The 23,425-nt window shown below is 42.0% G+C and overlaps 1 protein-coding gene across 3 annotated transcripts in view; it reads right to left on the reverse strand.

Moving 5' to 3' along the window:
- Positions 1-456: 456 nt before the first annotated feature.
- Positions 457-23,425, reverse strand: part of RGL1 (ral guanine nucleotide dissociation stimulator like 1) — an 81,848-nt gene continuing 58,879 nt past the window's right edge. Inside the window, exons 6-18 of one of the 3 annotated variants that reach the window (XM_086462337.1) lie at positions 21,343-21,467; positions 20,515-20,730; positions 16,540-16,643; positions 15,302-15,386; positions 12,803-12,892; positions 10,873-10,959; positions 9,666-9,698; positions 8,060-8,181; positions 7,132-7,221; positions 4,930-5,089; positions 2,673-2,921; positions 1,237-1,351; positions 457-644 (exon numbers count right to left, since the gene is read on the reverse strand). In XM_086462337.1, coding sequence (XP_086318463.1) covers positions 457-644; positions 1,237-1,351; positions 2,673-2,921; positions 4,930-5,089; positions 7,132-7,221; positions 8,060-8,181; positions 9,666-9,698; positions 10,873-10,959; positions 12,803-12,892; positions 15,302-15,386; positions 16,540-16,643; positions 20,515-20,730; positions 21,343-21,467 — 1,664 coding nt within the window. Of the gene's footprint in view, positions 645-1,236; positions 1,352-2,672; positions 2,922-4,905; positions 5,090-7,131; positions 7,222-8,059; positions 8,182-9,665; positions 9,699-10,872; positions 10,960-12,802; positions 12,893-15,301; positions 15,387-16,539; positions 16,644-20,514; positions 20,731-21,342; positions 21,468-23,425 lie in introns of all 3 variants that reach the window. The other 2 variants (XM_086462336.1, XM_086462338.1) reach the window with 2 other exon arrangements.

Genomic DNA, 23,425 nt, shown 5'->3' on the forward strand with positions numbered 1-23,425 from the left:
CTGGGGGCTGGCTGGGACCTCCTCCTTGGTTCCGGCAGAAGTGTATTGAGACTTTTCTTCTCCAGTTTTATAAAAATAAATTTAGACATTCTTCTATGTAATACTGGCACAAAGGAAAATGTTTTCTCACAAAAAATAGTTGGCTTGTTGGTGTTCTTAAGACAAATGTTGCAGTCCTGTTTTCCCCTCTAACTGGGGGGGGTCTCACCTTCCTAGGCTAATGTGCAAAACAAAAAAAATTCCAGCCCGTACTGTCCCGTAAATCCGTGTCTGTCTGTCCCTATCTGTTGCAAGCAAGAAGAGACTCTGTCTGCAGATCTTTCTCTTCACTTTGCATTTCAGCCTCAAATATTTTCAAAGTTGAATACTGGCACATTTACTTGCTGTGATCCTGTAATACTGGATGGTAGCAAAGGTACAGTTCTCCGCCAGCTCTCCTCTGCAGCCTTGTCTCCCTTACAGTGCAATTTTGCTAGGCCTGTTGCTCCAGCACCCCCATTTGGCAGTTCTGGGGAGCGTCAGACCGCAATGGCTCCTCATTTTCATCTGCCCGTTGACTGAAGCTTTTTTCCGCAGGATGAAATTGAAGTTCACACGGCTGTTCATGGCATAGAACACGTTGGCGTTGCCTGGGATCACCAGCTCTGCAAAAGAGGGACCAGAGCAAGTGTTAATTTGCAGTATTGCATGTAGCAGAAGGAAAGCCAGGAGAGAACAGGGATCAGGTGAACGGACGGAGCATACACAGCCAGGCAGCACTGGGCCCCTTTTCCTTGTTCTGCTGTGCCTCTTCAGCTGAAGCTGCATTGGGTGGTGCCCACAGCAGCTGTCCCACAAAAAAGGGGGAGCAGGATGGCAGAGGAGAGGAGATGGAGGCCAAACTCAGACCACTTCCAGCCTGGCAGAGGCCCTGGCAATCGCTCCAAGAGGGGTCTGTGCCAAAAGCCCTGCAATGGCTCGGGGACATGGAGCAGCTGCTCTTCAGTTGATAGCTCTGCAGTCGCAGTGCACATACCAAGGCCTACCCGGCAACCCACAGGGCAGCTCTGCCTGTATAAAGTAACGTGCTGACAGGCCGTGATCAATCATCCCTGCGCACCAGTTACTGAGGGGCTTTATTCTCACTGGCAGCTGTGACAACATGTCCCATTGATTTCTAACGTTGCTTCACATTTTACACTTTCCTTCAAAACCCATCAGAACTTTTCAAGCAGAAGCAGAGTTCTGCTTCCTTACCTTTGTCGTCAGAGATGACCTGTACAAGCTCATAATCCTCAGCTGCATCAGATTCCAGATTGTGCTTCAACATAGCTCTCTGGATGACAGCAGGAGTTTTGTCTTGGCTAGTTATCTGGAAAGACAGAGTTGCAGTGAGAGACTCTGCTTACTCACTCTGTATAATGATTTAATAATTAACAAGGGCTTGCCTTTCTGCGGACCACTTGGTCTTGGAAAAGATTTTGGAGAACTGAAAGAATACAATGGGCCAGTAACAAAGTAGTAGGTACTGCTAGATACTAAAACATGGTATTTGTGACACTTGGTGGTGGTGGGTTTTTTAGTTCAAGACTACAGATGATACTGTACTAGAAGAGACAGCAGTAAATCAAATGTCTGCTTTCCTGAGGAAACGCTTTGAGAGATGAGATGTTGATGTCACTAGCCATAAAAGTCCACATAAATAGCTGCCCCTGTCTGTTGTTTGCAGACATCAATTAATCTGCAGTCTCCTGTGCAAAATACTTTGACATCCTGCAAAGATTTTTGGCCTTGTAACTGGGTTTACTGTCTGCTGTGGAAGTGCTGTGCATCCAGGGCAGATACAGGGCTCCCTCCAGAGCATTATGCAGTTAAAAGGAAGACCTGTCTTGCCAGTAGTCAAATTTGTCAGGCCCTCAGGAATGGCTCTTTGCAGTCTGGGGAGGTTAAAATCATAAGGTAGCTAAACGTGCTAAGAACTAACCCCCTCTGTGTTTGTTCATCCCAGGCCGAGAGGGACCCAGAGTGTTTGCTCAGCAGCTGAGTCTCCGTCAGGTATCTGCAGAGATCGCATGCTGGCAAGTCACATAGCCCACGGTCCAGCACAGGCCCTGCGCTCCCTCGGACACTGGCCCAGCGCTGCCAGAATCCCTCCACGGAATCAGCATCGAGGGAAACACCTGACCACTGGGATGCTGCTGGTCTGGCAACCTTTGCCGCAGAGAAAAGCTGCGTAACTAAAGCGCTTGTCGGCTTCCTCGCATACAGCTCCCTACTTCCAGAAACCAGCTCCTGGGGAAAGCTGCTGCAGGAAAAACTTGGCACGTGGCCTCTTGTGTCAAAACTTGCACATGAATTCTGAGCTAGAAAAAAAGCAGCTAGTGCTAGTAGAAGGGCAGGAGCAGCGAAGCCTGCACTCGATCAGGATGCTTCACTTTGAATTTTTTGATAAGATACAAGCTTTGATTTCAAGACCAGAAACTTCCACAAAAATGCTATTTATAAACCTCTCATTTATTCCATGCTCCACATATTTTGAATTGTAACATTTGTCATTTTCCCCTTCAAGCCAGGTTTGATTAGTCAAGCTCAGTGAATAGGTGTTTTCAAAACTAAAAGTACCATTTGTTTATGACGTCCTGGATGAAAACATCACCAACAGTAACAGCATTTTGCTGTTCCACACCACTCACCAGGATGCTCTTGTACATATTGCCATTGTTGTCTTCTATGCTGATCCGGACAATGCATGTATCTTTGTTCTGCTGGTTGTAAACAGGAGGAAGTACTTTTGAGGTAATGGGTGTCACAGAGACAGAGCACTTGTCATTGAATGAGGTTGAAGATGACACCCCCGATGACGATGCATCCATGGAATGGGTGGAGAAACAGGAGGATTCGGAGGATTCTGAGGATTCAGAGGATTCGGAGGATTCAGAGCGCTACACAACAAAGAGGAAGAAAAACACTGTCATAAACTGGACATTTTCTGTGTCTGCGTGTATTATTCCAGAGGAAGCACCTTGAGAAAGCAGAAGGCATATACAAAACCTCAGTCATCTACGCTGTCCAGCAGGCTGGTAGTGGTATTCCTTGCCTCCAGAAAAAGTGAACTTCACTTGATTAATTTCACTATTTTAATGAAAATTTATTTCCAATTCCATATGCTGGACACTGTGCTCCGCTTGATCTTGTCTCTCAGTAAGAGCAGGCCAGGAGGTGGCAGCAGATACAACGAACAGAATCAGATTGTGGGCAACGGGCCAGGGACTGGGACAGGCTGGGAAAGAGCAGAGGGCGTCACGGGCACCCCTGCTCCTGCTCCAGGTTGGAGCCTTTACTTGAGTGAAAATACACACATGCCTCCCTGACTGCCACTTCTCCTTGAATATTTGTTTTTCATTGGGAACTGCCCCCTTCCTTCCCCTGCTGCTCAGGGGTTTTTCCTTTCTCTTCGTTTGCCTTACTCAAAAACTGCTGAGAGGATCGTCTCTCTCCAACTTGCTTGTCAAAACCACCGTAACAGTTAAACAGTTTAAACAATTAAACTATTTATGGAAGCCAGTGTCAAGGACTTCGCGCTTCCTTTGGTTTAAGAACGTTTCGTTCAATTTAATTTAAAATATCCATAAACTAAACCCCAGTATGACACTCTTCAGCAAAACATCCTTGAGAAGGGCTTCAACTGTAGTTAACACAATTTAGTTCAAAATAGAAGAGTATGTAGGAAAGACATCCCTGTGGATCCCCCTATCCGATCCCTTTTGCTGGTTTCCTGCCTGTAGCTTGTCTCTGGGTGCTAACAGCGCACGCCTGGCCCATCTGCTCTCAGCACGAACACTCACAGCTTCAGCCTTATGCTCATTGTGCCATGGGGTGACCCAGCTGCCAGTGTGTGGGGCGTAGGGCTTTGCCTTCTCTGCAAAAGAAGGGATTTCCTAGCACACTGGTTCAGTGTAAGACACCGGTTGCGAGTGCTAAGAGTGAGCTGGCGTGCAGGAGGAGGTGCAGCAGCACCGTGCTGCACACTGACTTCCCCAATGGAATTAAGCCGAGCCAAGGCCAGGTGTTCATCTTGGCAGCAGGGAGCTCACAGGAGGTCAAACCCATAGGGCTGGCAAGCTCTGACCTTACCTGCCTATCAGGTCAACTGCAGCTGCTCTGCCTTCCCCAGGATTAGGCTGTTACCAATGCACATGAGCTTTCCCACCCAGAAAACACCTTTTCCCAGAGTGCAGGCACAGCTTTACTGCATCTGGGCTTTCCTTGGTGAGCACACGGCTGCTAAAGTCAAACTTCCTTTTCCTGCTACAGCCGATTGAGCATGACGGACATGACAGCAGGCTGCTACCAGCAGGGTAACTCATCAAGCCTGAGATATTCAAGGAGGAAATGACTAGCTGTTGTTCTTACTCCAACTGATCCCATCTCCTGTTTAATTTGATTTGTTTGTGGGGACTTATCAATCCTCTTGTTCATGTCACTGCTAATGTCACACTGCACTGTGCCATAAGCAAGCATGATGCTCAGGCTCCTCGCCTGACTTTGCACAGGCTAAAAGGTAGAAGTGCTGCTAGCCTGCCCCATCCCTCTCAAAAAGCACAATGAGGGACTGAAAGGAAAATTAACCTTGTGCTTCTCCAGGGCCTCCCCTGAACCGAATCACCGCCAGGCACCACAAGAAAATCTGGTTTCAGGGAAGGACAACCTCAGTCTGCCTTGTACCTCGGCAAAATAGAAGGGATTCCACAAAAATCCTGACTGGATTGCTTCCGTTTTTACACATTTATTTCTAGAGTCTCTCCGTTCCACTAAAAGGAATGCTCTAGTCAAGACCAACAGGCTTGGGCAAGCATCTAGGGCCTGCATGCAGTGTTGACAGTCTCTCACAGGCTATTTAAGCTGGCAACAAGGCCCAGACCGTACCTTTTTCTGTAGGCCATCGCCTACAAGAGCGATGGAGACATCTTCGAGTTCAGAGTGATTCAATTCACATGACGAAATGCTAGCCGAGTCCGTGCTTTCACCAGAGCTCCCACGTGGAGTAGGTTTGGGTTTGGGCTCTTTGATGGGTGTGCTATGGGTGATCACCTCAGAAGTTAGAAACAGTCTAGAAAAGAAAGCATAAAAGCCAGTAAGTGACAGCAGAACAGAGCTGGGCTGAGCAAAGCTGTCACTTGGTTCAAAAGTCTTACGTATTGTTTTGTTTTCCTATCTTGAGCGGCCTATTGTTTTCATTTCCTCTATATTGTTTATATGGTTTGTAAAGAGAGTTTGTTGCACACTACCTTTTTGACCTAGTGCACCCACCAGCTGCAAGGCCAAAATCTGAGCTAATGCCCAAGTATCACAAATTAAACTCCTCTTTGGTCTGTTAAATTTTCAGACTCAATTGCTAGGAAATGATTGACCATAAACCTGATGTGTTTACAAGCCAAGGGACGAGGGGCAAGTTAGAGGCATGGCAGCTGGCTCCACCTTACACGCTCCTGCACACTGCTGTCACACCCTGGTCCCTCTGACAGCTCAAGACATACTCAGTTGCCATGAGTAAATGAAACTATGTGAAAGGTAATGCATGGCCACACACCAGGCATAGGTGTTCAAAAGGCAAGTTCATCCCCGCTGCAAATTCTTTCACTCAATAAAGGTGCTACAGATACCAGTTTCTCTCTTAAGAGCCTGAATGGAGATGTACATGATCACAAGAAAGTGTAAATTACAGGCTCTCCCTCTCCAAGACTCATCTCCAAATGCAGGTCAAGTAAATTTAAAGGAGTGTCAAAGGAAACAAACTTGTATAGTATATAGAGAAGCAAGGTGAGTTAGATGCTATGTCAGCATGCAGTTAGTGATTAAAACCAATTTAGAGAGGTGTCACTCACTGTTGCCAGGATGAATTATGCCAGTCTTTTCTACAGTATTAATTTGCAAAATACATTCGGAGTGCAGATGAAACAATTGTTTAGACAAAGACTGCACATGGCAAACAAACTCAACACAGTAAATTACAATACTACAGCACTGAAACACAGAAACAAGAGAATAAAGCCTGGCCTGTGCTCCGCAGTGACAATTCTTACGCACTGCTTAGGCACGCGCCAAGGGAGACACAAATGAGAGGCCACTGAGAATTCAGGCATCTTCAAAGCTCACATTCTCATAATATATCACCACCAACTCGGATAATTGAAACTCATTCCAAACAGCTGCCCAGATTTTTTTTTTAATTTTTTTTTGTGTGTGTGTATCAGAACTCAAAACTCTAGATTGAAAACGCCTGTTTTTCTTTCAGACCCTAACCTGCAGTAGTGCTGACATGAAGTGAATGGCTACAGGCTGTTCTGAGGAAACTAGGTACAAGAACCAAGCAGGAAAGGACAGTTAAGAGCTGATAGTGCTGTTAAATTCATCATTTCCCCCCTCATCTTGATCGTGCCACTGGTATGTGGGAGTCCCTTCATATCTGCTTTTGCATCAGGTTCAAATTTCTCACCTTCAAGGTATTTTTACTTCAGTCCTTGATCTCTGCTTGCATTCCCTGCAACTTTCCCCAAATTCCTGCTAGCCTGTTGTTTCCCATGTCTGCTTAGCTGCATGCCCCATTCTCCACCCACCTCCTGTTTGAATCTTTGTGGTATTAGACTAAATTGGACCATGTCCCCCTGATTTTTTTTTCTTCTCTAACTTGAAGGCAGTTAGGCAGATTGTTTCTATTATCAAATGACTTTTTGCTAACCTTAATTTTCATATTAAAATCCTGCAAGGAATTTTTGCCTGTGTATAGCAAATTAGACTAGGCCAGACTTTATCCTCATTTACTCTGTTTTGCTACTGCATTCAGGGAAGTTATTACACAATAGATATTGAATTTATAATCCAGCACTAAAATCGTTCCTTTTTCTGACACCTGAGGAAGGATTGTTTGTTTCTAATCTCTTTCATGATTAATAATCCTCATGACTATTTATAACAATAGAAAGGGACAGCTTCAGACAGAAGTGTGCATTTCTAGCTGATGGTGTCTCCTTAAAGTAATGCAGTGGTCTGGATCCCCAGCCAGGTTCTTCAACTGGTGAAATGAGTACTGCTTGTTTGATTTATTCAGGTTCATATTAACACACCAAATGCCCTTTGCCCCATCGTACTCACAGGCTGAACCTCTTCACCATGCTCGTCCGAGATTTTGGTGATGTGGTGCTCGTGTCAGCAGCTGTTTCAACCTCACGTGAAAGGCTGTAACTGCAGAACAGAGGTCACTGGGTTAATTTTTACAGACAATACTGTTAGTTATATGTCTCAAAGCAGCATTATTCAAGAAATTTGAGAAACCTTCAGTTATTCCCACTTCACAGAAGGTTGCAACCCCACAGAGGAACATAGCTCTGTCTACATTTTACCATTGTGAAGGTGATATTTCACTTCCTTATAATAGTTTTAAAAATTGGATGATGTTCATCATTTAATTTAAAAAAAAAAAAAGAAAATACTTAATATGAATCTTGGATTAGTTGACTTTTTTTTTTTTTACTACAACTCAGTACAATGCACTCTTAGACAGCGCAGCAGAGTGGTACTCAAAACGTAGTGGAGATGTTAAAGTGCTGTAAATAAACTGTCTTGAGTTGGTCTAGCAGCATGTGCAGTAGCATAGAACTCAGCAGGGCTGCAAAACCCACCCTAAACACCCGGGCAACATTTATCTGGTGAGCACTCAGTGAGCTCTGTGTTGCCTTGGCTACCTGATGCCTGCATCCACCAGCCTAATGCTCAGTGACTGCATCTTGATGTCCCTTAGGATCAACTTCTAAGCGTGTGTCTGGGCATACAGACAGCCCAAACACAACAGAATATTATATTTCAAAGTCAGAAATAGGATTTCCCATCTCAAAACTAAACCCTACTAAGCATTCAACATGTTTTCTACAGCTGTCTAGCAGAAGGCAGATGTATTTCCACTCTCCTTGAGCAGCAATATACATAAGTTCCTGGAACAGGATAGCTAAAAGCTGACATGACCCACCTGCAGGTGGGTGTGGGGTAAGAAAAGCCTGCTTTGCCAGCTGGGCTGAGAACCTACCTCTCCTCCTCGGTTAAATGCTGCTGTGTCCTGAACCACTGGATGAATTTTTTGTCTGGTGTTATGCAATAGCTGTTACACGCAGATTGCAAGAGCTTAATTTGGGCAATTACTTCAAATTCCTAAGAAAATAAATAATCAAATATGAATTCTAATTAGAAAACGAGATAAAGCCAAACTCATTCATATACTAAACATATGCAACAACAGATCCAGGACAAACTTAGTTTGACCTGAAGTTCAGTTTCAGTTGAGTGACTATTTCAAGAACCATTTTTTCAGACAATGAAGTCTTTCTTTTTTTTTGCCCCTCAGCATCCGTAATGTGCATTGAAATGTGAACATTTCATCAGACATGCACAAATTAGAAGACAAACACAAGGAATCCTACTTCACCACAGAGCTTTTCCCAAGACTGAACTATAATGCCAGTGCAAACGCACTGAATGGCAGCACTTCCAGTTGTTCCTCTAGGAATGAGGGTAGCAAAGGGTCATAAATTCTTCAGATTACCCTACCCACTCACCCCCAGCTCCAAGAAGAATCATACTCTGTACTTGGGTGGTTCTCAGGCAGCAAGCAAGGGTAATAATCAGGGCTGCCTGCGATGAAAGCAGAGAGTCTGATCCTCCCCAGCTTTGCGTGTTGTGCACTCACACTTGCACCAGGGGAACACGAAATGCTACCTTTAATACATGTAACTAGAATGTGCCTCTCTTTCTGTAACTCCACTTGCATACATGCTTTGCCAAAATAATCCTTAACAACCCCTTGTGTTAGAGCAGGTTATAGAATCAGGATGCAGGAAGGGAGCCAAGTACTCTGCATGGTAAAGGGCAGCTTTGCCAGTGGTTTGTGTGAAGCTGGACTGATGACCACAGAGAAGCTCATGTATTGCATTAGTAGTATCTTGAGTCATGCAGTTATACGTACAAGACAAGTCCAAGAAGTGGTTTGTAGCGCTGGGAGCAGCTAAGGGAAGGAAATGGCTCCATCACAGCCAAATCCAAGTCTGCTTTTAGACCCCAGAACAGATATTTGGCATGACTTCATTCAGACAGATGTAACCCTAGTACCTTTACTCCTACATAGCATTACTTATCTCTGACCAACAAGGATCAGGCTGAAAGGAAAGACTGATAGCATTTATTTCTCAGTTCCATGTACCTATTGTGCTCTCTGCAGCCTTTTACCTACAAATAGTTTACTGCAGCAGAAAGAAGATATTTACAAACTGTGTCTTCTGGAAAGCAAAAGGCTCATGCCACCAGGTCTGACTGAACACATAGGACATACACTTGTAACGTATTCCCAGGAACACCAAATGGAGGAAATGTGCATGCCCCAGATGTAAATCCCATGGAAGTAAGTGGCCTGCAGCTCCTCCTCCCCTATTGCACATATCTAAAAAAAGTAGGTTCTCTTCCTGTGCCACCCCTCACAGTTTGGCAGAGGCTCACAGCATTTCAGGGATCTATTCTTTCCTCATGAACTTGCATTATTAGCAGCTGTTGTATACGCCTGAGCAAAGACACATGGCCTCACCAAGAGAATGCTCTAGAAGAGAGCATCGGTAAACTGAAAACCACAGAACATTCAAACTTACCCTTCGCCTCTTCTCAAAATTTATCAGACCACCCTGTTGGAAAGAAAGAGAAGGGATCAGAGTAGAAGAGCACATGCTTAGTTGAATTGAATCACACACAGGATGAAGTAGCAAGGCTAATGTAAAGCACAGACCTGCCCTGAGAAAGGACCTTCTAAAAATAACTGTTTCCAGATCTGGTATAAACTACAGCACTCATATATCTGCGTCTCCAAAGGATACCTGTCCTTGTGGCCTAAATGGCAATCTGCCATTAGAAGAAGAACCCAATACAAGAATGCTCATAAAAGCTGTGTCGAGATCAGGTCTGGAAAATGCTAGCAGGATTTTGCATTCAAGAAACAAACTTGGCTTTTGCCTGTGCTGTGAGTTTAGCAGTGTTCCCAGTGAGTTTCAGAAACACCAATTGAACACAAAGCATGGACAGCAGGGAAACTGCCAAAACGAAAATGGATATATAGCAACCTTACACAGGCCTGCTTTAGTGCAATTTTGCAAAACAAACAGCAACCAAATAAACCAGCAAACATTAGCAGCCCAGGGAGAAGTGTATTTGCCCGTTCTTATAAATATCAACACCAGCACAATGAAGGCTGAGCACCTGCAGCATGGCTCTGCCAGTGTCGCCATTAATGGGGCCAATTTTCAAAGGTGTTTGAAAACCTTTGAAACAAGCACCTTTGAAAATTGCCCCCCTCCTCAGTCTCTGTTAAATGTCTGGACTCTCTTGCAATCCCTTTTCCCTAGATTGGCTCCCCCTGCTTGTTCAGCTAAGGAGAAATTAAAAAACCAAGTCTTTAATCACTTTAGGGCTCACACATGTCTAAGTCAATAGTGAAGTACTTCAGTGATCAGTCTGAAGAGATGAGTTTGTGATTCTATGTATTTTACCAATTATTCACAGAAATCTTTACACCTAAAGTGTTGCTTTCAGAAAAATAAAACAGAATAATGGAAAGCCTGTCTTCACGTTTTCTAACCTAAGGAAACAAGACAAAATACAATGCGCTAAGCTTGTCCCTTGAGATAGCTGCACTCAAATTCACAGAAGATTCTTGTTGCTAATGAAACTACATGTTGCTTCCTTTTTATTTTTGAAAATAGATTCCTCCATTTTTGTGCACGGCCCAAGAACCCCGTAGAAGATACAGGAACAGATGGGAAGGCAGGGAGGATATTTAGGATTCAAAAAATTGCCCCAAATTACCTCGATATAGTCCTGATGGGCTGTGTCAAGCATGATGAGATCAGTGAGGAAGGTACCAAGATAAGGTACTGTGCCTTGCATTACTCCCTGCAAATGACCAGAGCAATGCTGGATTAATTGACTGAGAAATTGTAATAATTACAATGCTAAAATACTGCTGTATAAGAAAATGAAGTAAAACTAATCTGCTTAACCAAACAGTGGTCTTTCATTACATCATCCTCAGTGTCTAATCTGGAATTTGAATCAAATTTTAATGACAGCAGGATGCTCTTACAAATATTGCCAAGTGGTTTTGTATTACAATATTGCCACCATACACTGATTTCTAACAGTGGGTCCCCAGGAAACCTTGCTTGTGGAAGAAGCATTGAGTACCAGGGGCAGGATCCCTTGGTTACCTGCTACACGAGAAAGAGCTGGGGAATGGTCCTGGCTAGCCTGTGTAAGCAGTTTCTCTGCTTCATTCCAGTGGATTTTTACTTAATGATGTTGTTATACCATGTGACAGTCAACTCAAATCAAGTCACAGTTTTCTCCTCCAAGAAGGGACCAGATTCCCTAGCCATTCACTGCATTTTAATAGTAATTATTCAAATTTTAAGCTTTCTAGGCTGCTAGCAGTTGTAGACTTCAGGCTGTTTCTACATTTGTGAAGGAGATGCTTGTTTCTACCACCCAAAGGATCTGTACTTTTTCCAGTCAAACAAATAGACAAACAAAAGATCATATTGAGCACTTTTGCCTCCCTATCCCAGATTTCTCTCCCCTTGTCGTTTTAAATCTTTGCCAACTTTGAGACAAAGGCCATTTTCACCAGCAGACTGGAAACCGGATGTATTTTACAAAGCAATCGCTGTAGAAGCCTGCAATTTTCAAGCTGGTATGTCAGAAGTTTCATGAGCTTATTTAAAAACCAGTGAAATTTCTGCTCTGGCCAGAACTAACTTTCTTTATCACAAGAATTCCAGTATTTACATGACGTATTTTACTATGTGAAAGCTGTGTGCTTTTCCCCATATTTCTCTCTAAAGGGTAACAAGAGTAGTTAACAGAATTCTTTCTTGTAGGACAGAAACAAGACAGTCGAAAATGATCAACACAGGTTTATATTCATAAATCATTTATGATCATTTTAAATGGCAGGTTTAGTAAATTTCTGATAGACTTGGAACTAAGGCCAAACCCTTGGCTCAGTGTCCATCCCAAACAGCTGATTGGGATGTGAAGCAAATGCAAGTGGGAAGGGGAGCAGCAAGCTTGTGCACCCAGTTATCCCCTTGCAGGGGGGACAGGGGAAGACTGGCACCAGGGAACATAACATTGCCACATACATCCACCGAATCCTGAAATCTTTGAGTGTTCACAGCACCAGATCACTGAATGCACTAGCTGTGCTGATGCTTTGCATATCCATTTCCTCCAGCATTTCAGTACACAGGCGGGTGTTACTGGAGTAAAGGGACAGCTGGGTTGCACTAACACCCATAGCTGTTACAGCTTGGCAGCTCAGCGTAGGCCATACATCTTGAGCTGGGTGCATCACGAATCCCACTTTGTAACTGTTTCTATATTCGGATGTATGCACGCGTGGGACTGTGTATATATATGCACATTATATACACACACACACATAGTATTACCTGCTTACTATGATCCACAGCATAAAGGAATTAGAGCTTTAGACACATTTACAGGGACAAACATTCTGACTGCATATTCAGTCTAAACCTTTCGGTTCACTTACTTTGTATCAGCTAATCAATAGCATTGATGTGATTGTTTTTCTTGACAGAGAGCACATTTGAGAGCATTACCTACTGCACGCTCACTTTGTTAAATACCATTCTAGATTTTGCTGCTCATATAATTCACCAATTAGGGTCATTTTACCAGTTCATAAAGGGGAGGAAAAGAACACCAAACACACCATATCTTTCTGAAGTTGCAGTCGCCTCTGTGTCCTTTTCTGATTTTCTTTCACACTGCTGTCCAGATTTGCAAATTTGGATGTTCCTTCCTGTGGGTTAAAAGAGGATTAAAGGCAATTAATGGAGGAGCCAAATGGTAAGCTGGCAACTATGTTTGTGTAAAATAATTGCAAATACATTTAACCAGGCAAGCTAGGCCAGCAAAATTTTTTGCTGTGCAGGTACATGTGTGTATACATACACATGCTAATTTTCTGGTACTTGTACACTGATTGGGAATTTTTGACAAAATCCCACAAGATGACTATAAGGGAAATTTTCTGCAAAATGGCTCTACTCCGGCCAAAGCTAAGTGCTGTCGAAAATCTGAGAAGCTTAGATATATTTCAGGTGGCCAGATGCTTCTCTGAACTCTATCCTGACACTCTTGACCTCAGCATTTCTGTTTAATTTCCTAATCAGGACTGCTACAAGTAAACATCTCTATCTTATGTAATGCTTTGTTGTTTTTCTTATGCCACAACATAGAGATCCAAGAGCTATTCTCTGTGGCTTACTGACTAATCCAAAAATACACAGGAAATTAAAGTAATAGGGTTTTATCTCCACAGTTTAAGCTTTCCTATGAATAGATGAGCTATTTTGCAATAGATCTGTAGCCTTTATTTCCCTGGATCTATAGGGGATGCTGGGAATTACTGGTTTTTTTCCCAGTGGTCACACACATGGGGCATGAATCATGACCAGTGAGGCACAAAACAACAGCCTGCACTTGTAAAGATCCTCTCATTACAACATTTACTTCTCTCAGTCACAGTTAATGAAGAGATCGCTCAAACTGTATTTCCTTCCCCAGCTGAAAAACAGGAGCAAATGAAAAACGAGTACTGTCTTGATGTCTTCAAGATACTGAAAGGTAAACTTGAGATTGTCTATCAGCAGCCAGTGGGCAGGCACAGAGGCTAAAACTGCAGCTCGCAGCAGAGCCATTGTTTGGGGAAGAGAGAACACAGTGCTCCCTCTCCATGCCAGCCAACCCGTTTCATATGGCATTTTGTCTGCTCTACACTTAAATCTGCAGGATGGGTAGACGAGGTCGAACATGGCTTCCCTAGAGAGACTATTTATAGTGAAAGAAAACAGAGACTTTAAGGATTCAGTGAGCATTAATCCTCCAATTGTTACAAAATGAACCAAGACGAGAAGTAGGAGAGACATTCTAGCTATTCTGTGGAATTTTCCTCCTCTCAGTGCTTTAAAAATACTTTGCAAATCTACTTACAGTAGCTGGGGAGAGTGATTTGCTGGGAGTCAGAAGGTCTGGGCTCAGATTGAGTTGTTGTTTTGTCTTTTTAATATTTGGGTAAATGAGCTGTTCTGAACACACATTTTCCCTCTATGCTTATTATTGTCTCTCTTGCTTTAAAATTTATCTACAGATGTTGATAAATGAACGATAAACAGACAGACTGACAGGTTTGTCAGTCAGGAATCTGAGCAAAACACAGTGTTTCAGATACCACGGAAGAGGGTAAGGTCAAATGACTCTACAGAACTGCCAAAAAAGTAAACTGGTTAGCCAATTTATGGAAACTTTTTTATATACACAGAATAAACTGCCACAAACATTCCTTAGTTTCTACAGAATATAACCTTTCCCTGCTATTCTTACTCATTCCTTTCAAGCTTCTGAGCTTGTTGGGGTTCACCCAGGGGAGTGCACAAGTCAAACTGTTTCAGACAGAGCCTGCTTTGTTGTCCATCTGGCCACACACAGAGCAGGAAGCCAGTTCCTTCGAAATTCCCAGCCCTGTTTTCTAGTTCCAAGAAAGGTACAGGATAGTTGGATAAACATCTTGGTTTAATTCCTCTGCTGAAGCTGAGTGGCATTGTTCCAGTGAAGTCAAAAGCACTACAGAGGTGCACTCCGGTCAAGAATCTTTTTTGGAGTTGCTCTGCACTCATCGATGCAAACCTGAGCCTTTCCGGGTCTGCTCAGAGCGCATGCAAGCTAGAGGTTCTTCTCTCTATACAGAGCAGTATAAAGCCAAAGTGCTAATTTTTAACTCATCTCAGTAAAATTACACTGTGCAGCACCTCTTCACTCTTGTGGCTATCGCAGGTACAATACGGTGCACACAGCTATTCTTGAGCTAGACATGACATTGCTCAAGGGAGCGTTACCTAACTACAGCAGCGTGACATTCAACTTGAGAGGCTCCAAGGGGTCCCGACCTGCTGTCTTGTGAACAAGTCCACACAGAATCTGGGCTGCTGCAGCCTGCTCTATGTGGGTATCCAAGCTAGTGTGGGGCTTTTCAGGAACAACGAAATCGCCTCTTAATCCAGCAGAAAAGCACAGGTTTTACAGACCTACCTTCCCTGAAGCACCGCATACAGCAATTAAGAGAGAGATGAGCTTTGGCAGCTGGTTAGAAAAAGGGCTAACCTCAGCTTTGACTGAGATCACAAGCCTTGCAACTCAAGCTAATTCTCACCTTCATTAGCAGCTCCCTACTTGTCAAATAATTGTCATGGTCTGAGAAGATATCAGAAAGCTCTTCGAACATCAGCATTATGTCCCTGTACAGGAAAAGATTAAATCATTTAGGTTATCAGTAAGAACTCTAAATCAGATTAATTACTATTTTTTCTTATGAATTGTTAACAGTTGGGCATATAAAAGATAACACCACCAAAATGCATCCAATGAGATCCTGCATATCTATTAGGAACCTTCTTGGGATACCCTGGTGCTCCCAGTAAAGTAAGGCCTTATTTGACAGAATCATGGAGAAATGCTGTAGGTACGCAGACCCTGAGCAGTGTTTTCAATTACACGGCGGGATATGAGATTGCTGTAAGAAAGTGGGTAAATGGATACAAAGGAACAGAAAAATATCCGTGAGACGTATCCTAAGTACTTAATTTTTGCCCTGTTACATGCATTCTGGAAAGCTAGAAGCATTTAAGCGTATGAGTCCCTTTCTATTGCCTAACACTATACACACAAGATGGCAAGATCAGGAACAGGAACACGGGGCAGCAGAAGGAAGGACACACCTCTCTCTAGGGGAAATGCAAAAGTATACTGTGTGGCAGAGTGACATTTTTCACTGTTTATCAAAGGCAAAGGAAAGAAACCTATTCTTCCCAAACTGAATGAGCAGAAAACCATCTTTCCTACACAGAGATTTCTGGTGTCTGTTTGGCATGCAGTTGCACAAAGAGGTATTCCCCTGTAAGAAATATGCTCTTCAATATAGATTTGGATTTTGTAGTTTGGGGATATATTTTAAGGAAATGTCAGGACCAGGACAGGATTAGTGAGAGTTTGTAGCAACCTGGACCTCCTCCAGCTTCACGAGAGAGAAGACAACAGGCAAGTATCATGGTACACTTTTGCTGGCCTTCTGAGAAAGGTGTAGTGTGCATGAGCTGGGTGAGTAGGTAGTTCCATGGGTTTTCAGAATAGGTTGTGGAAGATCCAATATGCTATAAAGGACAGAAGAGACCCAGTATCCCCAAGGGCAGGTTGTGGAGCTCAATATGAAAGAGGAGCTCACAGCAATCAGACTCAAAAAAGGGATCTGAGCCTCAGAGAGATTCTTCTGAGAAAACAGATGTCCATGAAGGAGCAGAATAGGAACACTGAGAAGAACAAGATGAAAAGAAAAAGCACTGAGCATTTTGCCTTTGTTTGGGGCTAACCATAGGAGCAGAGGGGGAAGCTTACTTTGGAACACATGCCCAGGTCTTCTTTAGCCGATAGATGGAGTTGGACTGCAGTGCTGAAATGATGGCCCTCAAGGAGGAAAAATTCTTCAGGATTCTACATTCCTGTGAAAGGAGTGGTTAGAAATACAGGAGCATTAAATGTCAGCATTACAAATACGTTAGTGCTCTTGTGTTTGACTGGTGTCATGCTTGCTACACATTCTCACTGCTAAGCAGGCAGCTGTACAAATATTGAACATCAAAAATATCACTCCCCCCTCCAGCCACCAAACACTTTATGGGGTTTGGCACTTATATCTTGTTTTCCTCACTTTCATGTATTTGTGGTGATGTTGCACTGTTACAACTTCTAGTTCTCCTAGTAAAAATAAAAGTGGAACTTAGTCCGTAAAGCCAGGCTAAAGAGGACAAATGTTACACTTCTTAAAAAGCTCTTTATAGTTACCAATCCCTCTTACCCTTTAGGGGGAAAACTCAGGCTTTGCCTCTTTATATGTGGCATTTAAAATGTAAACCCTCAATCATCTAAGTGTCAATTAAAAATAAAGACATGCAAGGAATAACCTGTTATTCAAGTATGTGCATGCTGTTGAAGAGAAAAATCTTCCCAGCTTTTCCAGAGTTGGGATCAAATCCTAACAGAGAGACTGGTTCATAGACATTTCTTATGCAGCTTCTGTGTGGCAAAAGCTTTGATGGAAAAGTATATTGAGAAACTTAATTCTCAAAAAAATAGCACAGATTCCTGGTAAAGCAGATGGAATCAAGGAGGAAGGGGAAAGTCTAGCCTATGACTCTTCAAGGAACTCCTGTAAATCTGTTGGTGGCTCAAGTCTATAGTGCCTGTGCTCTAGTCCATAAGAAACTCTCGCAAATACAAGCTCACAAACAGGTGTCTGTACAAGCAAATTAAGTAGACAAAACACATGCCAATTTGACTGTTGCATGTAGATGAGAATGTATTCAAACTACAATTCTGCTTCTGCAAATTTTTATGGGGCTGATTATCACACAAATAATGCTAGTTATGTAAAGGATCCTCACAGTGAAAATGGACGTCATTTATTTCCTTTTTAGGACTGAACAAATGTAAAGCAACCTCAGCATAAACAAAAGTCAGACCTTAATATAGCAGCAATTCTCTTCATGAGTTGCATTAAAATGGGCTCAACAACTAAGGCAGGTACACTTACTCCCATTTATTTACCCAGAAAAAAACCCAACCAAAAATCCTTGTGCAACCTAGGAGACTACATTTAACAAAGCATGGCTTAAGAAGACTGACTGGGCAAACAGTACTTGAAGCAGGCTGGCAGTTAGCCTAGATAAAGACCAAGTTCAAGATCATGTGGTAGGACATGCAAGACCTGAAAGCTATTCCCTTGTGGTTTGGGGCAAAAGAAGCCACATAACAGCTCCTCTTTAGAGACTGACACATTTAAGAACAAGACCCTTCTTTCTTTATGTTCAGCTTGAAATTCAGGCTGGGGAGAACACTGATTTAGAGGCACAAATTCTCAGCATTTCTTGTTTTCAAATTACGAGTTTAGGCTGGAAGATCAAGTTTAGAACCATCCTGACTTAATTGCACGTTGTGTAATTTAAAGCACATTACGAATTCAATATTGGATTTTGTGTTCTCAAGATTTAACTGACTCCAGACTAAACTTTAGCAAGCTTTCATTTGTATATAAGAAGAATTTTTAAGACTGGTTTCAATAACTTTGTTTCATGCTGTGTCCTTCACAAGGGGAAAACCAGAAAGAATCCTGTGCAGAAGCAACTTTGATTTGAAAAAATTAAGTATAACAGGATATTAATGATTTCATTTTTATTTTTTATTTTCAAAGAAAATATTGTGCGAGTGATATTGGCTGCTTCTCCTCAGGAACCTTAGATCGAAGTAGAGCAGAGAGGGCTTGCACTGGATAAAGTATTCAGTTTATCTTGTAAACCGAGAAACTGGATCCAAAAGTCACAAAGAGATAACAAGCGTGGAACTCCATGCTTCTAAGTTACAGAGTTAGCTGTCGGTGAATAACTGCACTTTAACGAGTGGATTATTTTCTAATTCAGGCATCTAACTATTCAAAACACTCATTTGCATGCACAAAGCAAGCAACATTTCTTCAGAAGTGGGCAGCTAAGTATATATGCAACTAGCTGTTCTACATGTGCAATTATTTTGTAGAGCGTGCACATGCATTTTTCATGCGCTTAGCTAAGACTGAAGTATTTAATTACATGTATGAATAAGTAAAGGGAGAAGCACTGAATCAAAGGAGGTGAACAAAGCTGTCCATCTACAGAACAAGTATGATGAGCATGGTGCCTGTCCTGGCTTCCCCAGGCCTCCCTGCTGCCCTGTGATGAGCAAGAAGCTGCTTCGTACTTGCTCACCCAGGCTGCAGCATAGCATAGTCTGCCTCAAAAAGGCCACTTCAGCTGGTACCATCTGCAACTTAAAGATCTGCACACAGAAAATAGGAATCAAACTTCCTAATCCATTCACATGGGCTACAAAGCAGCCATCAGATGATAACAAAAACGAGTTGATGTAAGTGCCAAGAGAGAGGTCCCCATACCAGTTTCCTGGACCATGCACTTGCAGGCACTTTAGGTGCCAGGACTAACAATACTGCCTCTGGAAGCATAGAAGTGCATTGTCAAGGCTGGAAAGCCTCTGTTTGACTTGAGCTTTTTATGACTGCTTGTTTTGTATAGCTCAGAAAGAATCTGTGCGATTCTTAAAACAAAAGTCAATACATATCCACATGAAAGTGCTTTAATGTTCTCTTCAAAAGAGAGATATAGTTTAGTGCCAGCTGCCCAGCACTCTGAAGGGGAGTTACAAATAGTACAATAAAATAGTAAAGATAAAATCTAAGAAATTAGCAAACTAGAGTTATGTAAAGAAGGCATGCAAAACCCTTTCATGCAAAGATTAAGAAACATCTTATCTGCTACAAGACAAAGGAATTGAAGCAAAGACTAAAAATGTGTTAAAGAAACATTACAAGACAATGATAAAGCAGAAAGGTAAGATGATGAGGAGATTGGTATCATATTGTAACGCTGCTTATTTTTTCTAGTCACTGCTTGCACCTCCTACTCTGTCCAAACCCAGCTGGTTTGTATACTTGACATAAATCGTGAATAACTCAGTAGGCAAATGACCTTTCAGCCTCAAGAATTTTTCAGAACAAATGAGTACAAACAATAATTCCATTTTTTCCACGTTAAAGAGGCTACTACTTCCTAGAAGTAAGCTAGCTTTGTCTGCACTTACTTAAAACCTTGTATTTACTTTACTTTCATATATACACACACATATACATAAATGTATGAAAACACAAACAGTTGTGCTGTCTTCCACCATATCTGATTTCAACTCGCACAGTGTTCATAGATGCATGAGAGGGAGCATGATGCTCATTGACTGAACATGAACAGCCAAAGGCAGGGAAATGCAAAGCTTATTCTGACTGTGCCCACTGCCTGCGCCACTGCCAGTCCTACTTCATTCTTGTTAAACTTTCCCCTGAAAACAAGTCTAGCCTTTGGATGATATCAACCATCCCTTCACTTCTTTCACTGGTATACGAGCAGTATTTTCTTCCTAATGGAGGTGAACTGGTTGAATTTATACCAATCTTATTCTAAATGTTACATTATCAAGTATATGGCACTCCTCATCTGCAAGACACAGTATCTGCCTCATCCATTAATTAGCACTCCCAACCCTGTGAAGAGACAAGATCAACCCAATTTCCACGGTAGGGAAGGAACTAAGGAAAGGAAGAGCAATACTTCATCTGCTATTACAAAGAAAGTCAGTCAAAACCAGAAAAAATTAGAGCTAAGATGTTCACTAGCCTGGGACCAATGCATACAACTCCTTTCTCCCCTCCCACCTCCCTCACTCCAAGGCACCACACAAGGAACATGAAACAGTCTAGAATAAATGCTTTACATGTGCAATACGAATCCACTTCTCAATTATCTTGGCTCTTTGCTGTGCTTTGAGTTCCTTGCTCTTCAGGATAGTGCTGACAACACAATTGGTAACTGCATTGAACTGAGAGATGGTGGCTCTGATGGTAGGTACCAGGTGCTTGTTTTCTTTCTTATCCCTCTGAGACCAGATGCATCCTAAACAGTGGTGGGGCACAACTTTCTTGAAGAGTTTCTAGAGTGAAATAGAGGTGTCGTAAGTCAGCAGGATTCTCCTAGATGTCTATTGTCCACAAGAAGAAACGCATGTTTACAGTACAAATTGGATCTAAATCTAGTACAGTATTAAAATTTGATTTTATAGGCTTGATGCCCTAAAAGAACTGTCAGCTAAATAGTCCTGGGAAAACAAGAGACACCTTTATATCAGTTGCATAACCAAGGGGAAATTTTTTTTGTATAATGATATTTTGAAGGAGATTGATACAGACAAACCAAATCAGAACACTACAGTTAAGACTACCCATACATCTTTAGGCCAGGTAGCACTATAGTCAAAATGTGCTATTTCTCAGGTATCAAATATTAAACTTTTCAAAAAAGGCTACACAGTATACATTCACACTTTTTTTTTTTTCTTTAAAAAGCAACCCAAAACCTTTAGAAAGACTAAAGAAAAAAGCCCAATGAACAAAGCAAGTTTAGATAAACAAGCACAGCTGTGTTCCATGTCCCAACAACAGATCCGTTCTGGAACATTAAGTATAAAACATAACTTCAAAAAAAATTTTTAGAAGCCCAGTACTATTTCCCCTAGTATTCCAAGTAGTACATATACTCTACATACTGCATCCATGTATGTCAACTGTTCTGCCACAAGGTCGTCTTCGAAAAAAGAGAATTCTTCTGAAATGCTGATCTCCAGCTCCTCTTCATCATGCAGGTTACAGAGGTAAGCACTATAGAACCCATCTGTCCAGGATGGAAAACATAACTTAGTAAATTTATACAGCAAACAGTGAATCAAAGCAGATGTTTGTTTGTTTTAAAAGTCACTGCATATATTATAGCAGAAGACCCAAAGGTTCCTGCCCAATGTAATAGCCCCGCTGTGCTGCATATTTTAGTGAGAAGGATGATGACCAGAAGATTAAATTGGCAAAGAAAATGTGGAAGAAAAAGAAACAGAGTTAGAGATAATTGAGCTGTTCAAGGTCTCTTAGTGGAGAAGTGGCTTAACCCATCCACTAATCATTCTTCTAAAAGAAAAAAAAACCACACACCCCCCAACAAAAATTCCTTATTGACATTGCAGAATTTTGTTAATCTACTTTTCAGTATTCACACATTTTATAATCAGAAAAAAACCCAACCATAAACTACAAAGGGACAAGACTGCAGTTATATCCCCAAAATATTGCATTAGGAATGCTCTTATATCCAGATTTCATCCACACATCTTCATTGTGTAGAAACAAAAGGAGATATCAGATTTCTTGGCATCATTTGTGGTTACATGGACTGTATTGAAAGGAGTTTGTTCCAGCATCCCTTACCTTCCCTCTCTGCGAAAAATTCCCAGAGAAGGGAATGCAGTGAGCACCTACAGCATTCAGCTGAACTACTTCTAAATTTGCACTGGGCAGCAGTGAAGAGGTGAGAGAGGAGAGCTGTCCTCATCAAGGGACCCAATTCAGTGCAGAAGGGAAGGGATTTCACAGAGGTTCCCATGACACCTTTTGGGTCTCACAGGTTGGGAACAAAGCCACATTAAAACAGTAAGAAATATGCCCTTGTTTCCCATGGTAGAGGAGGAAGTTAAAGAAAAGCCCTGAAAATAAATCCTCTTCCTAATCCCTTTTACTGTAAGACGACAGTAACTCCATAAGAAGGGAGGAAAAAAAATGGACTGGTTGAAGACTAACAACGGAAGTACTGAGTTTACTACTAGGGAGATTTCATTAACAAAAACAAGCAGCACATTTCAGAATATGTTACACAATACTTCATACCCAATTAAAGCAGAACAGACATTAAAGCAACAAAATAAATTGAGACTCCATCATTGCTTTCAAAATACTTTTCCTTTCTTCATTAATTAGCAAAACCTAATCATCAATGTAAATTGCTACAGTCTCATCAATGTAAATTGCTACAGTTTTGATGTAACAAATTATAACTACAGACTGTACCCAGATTTCCATCTGTACATTCCAATTGCACAATTTATTGACAGAGCTAAATGAGATAAATGGAGACCTCTGTTCCAGCATTATTCTTCTGTAGTTGTTTTGTAACAATACACATAACTAAATGGAATCCTACTGAACTGCTACAAGAGTCACACTTTTTTCTCTCTCTTTTCGACTATGTAACTCCTCATTTTCCTTTCAGCTCTTGCAATTCAACTGAAAATCCTCATCATTGGGGTGCAGCCTTATTCAAAGCCTCACAGTGCCCTTAAATCAGGTCCTGGAGTGCAATACAAGATTTTCCATTTCTCTTTTCATGCCTCTCGCCTTTCTCTCTCACTTTTATAAATGTGTAACCAGTCTTTTCCCTACTCTCCAAGAAGCTGGAATCCTCTTGTACTCAACTATCTCATTATCTTCAAATCGCTCTGATCCATTTAGCCCTCAAAAGCCCAACTGCTCTCTTGACTTCACTGAGGGCAACCACGTGCCCCTTCTGAATCTGCATTCTCTGACTCACCTCACTTTGTATTGCTCAAGCTGCAAGAGATTGAGGCCAGGAACAGCTTTTATCTATGTTTCTGGTACTGCAATCTAATCTACTGGCACGGCTGATGGCAGGACTGAATGGAGGTCTGATTACACAAATCAAATTCTAGGACTAGGACCCAAATTTGAAAATTCATAGCACAAATATGAATGCTTTAGAACAATAATTACCAGCAAGCCTTGATGGCT

The sequence above is a fragment of the Leptosomus discolor genome, chromosome 3 (genome assembly GCF_034619465.1).
Source record: "Leptosomus discolor isolate bLepDis1 chromosome 3, bLepDis1.hap2, whole genome shotgun sequence".
Classification (NCBI taxonomy): Eukaryota; Metazoa; Chordata; class Aves; order Leptosomiformes; family Leptosomidae; genus Leptosomus; species Leptosomus discolor.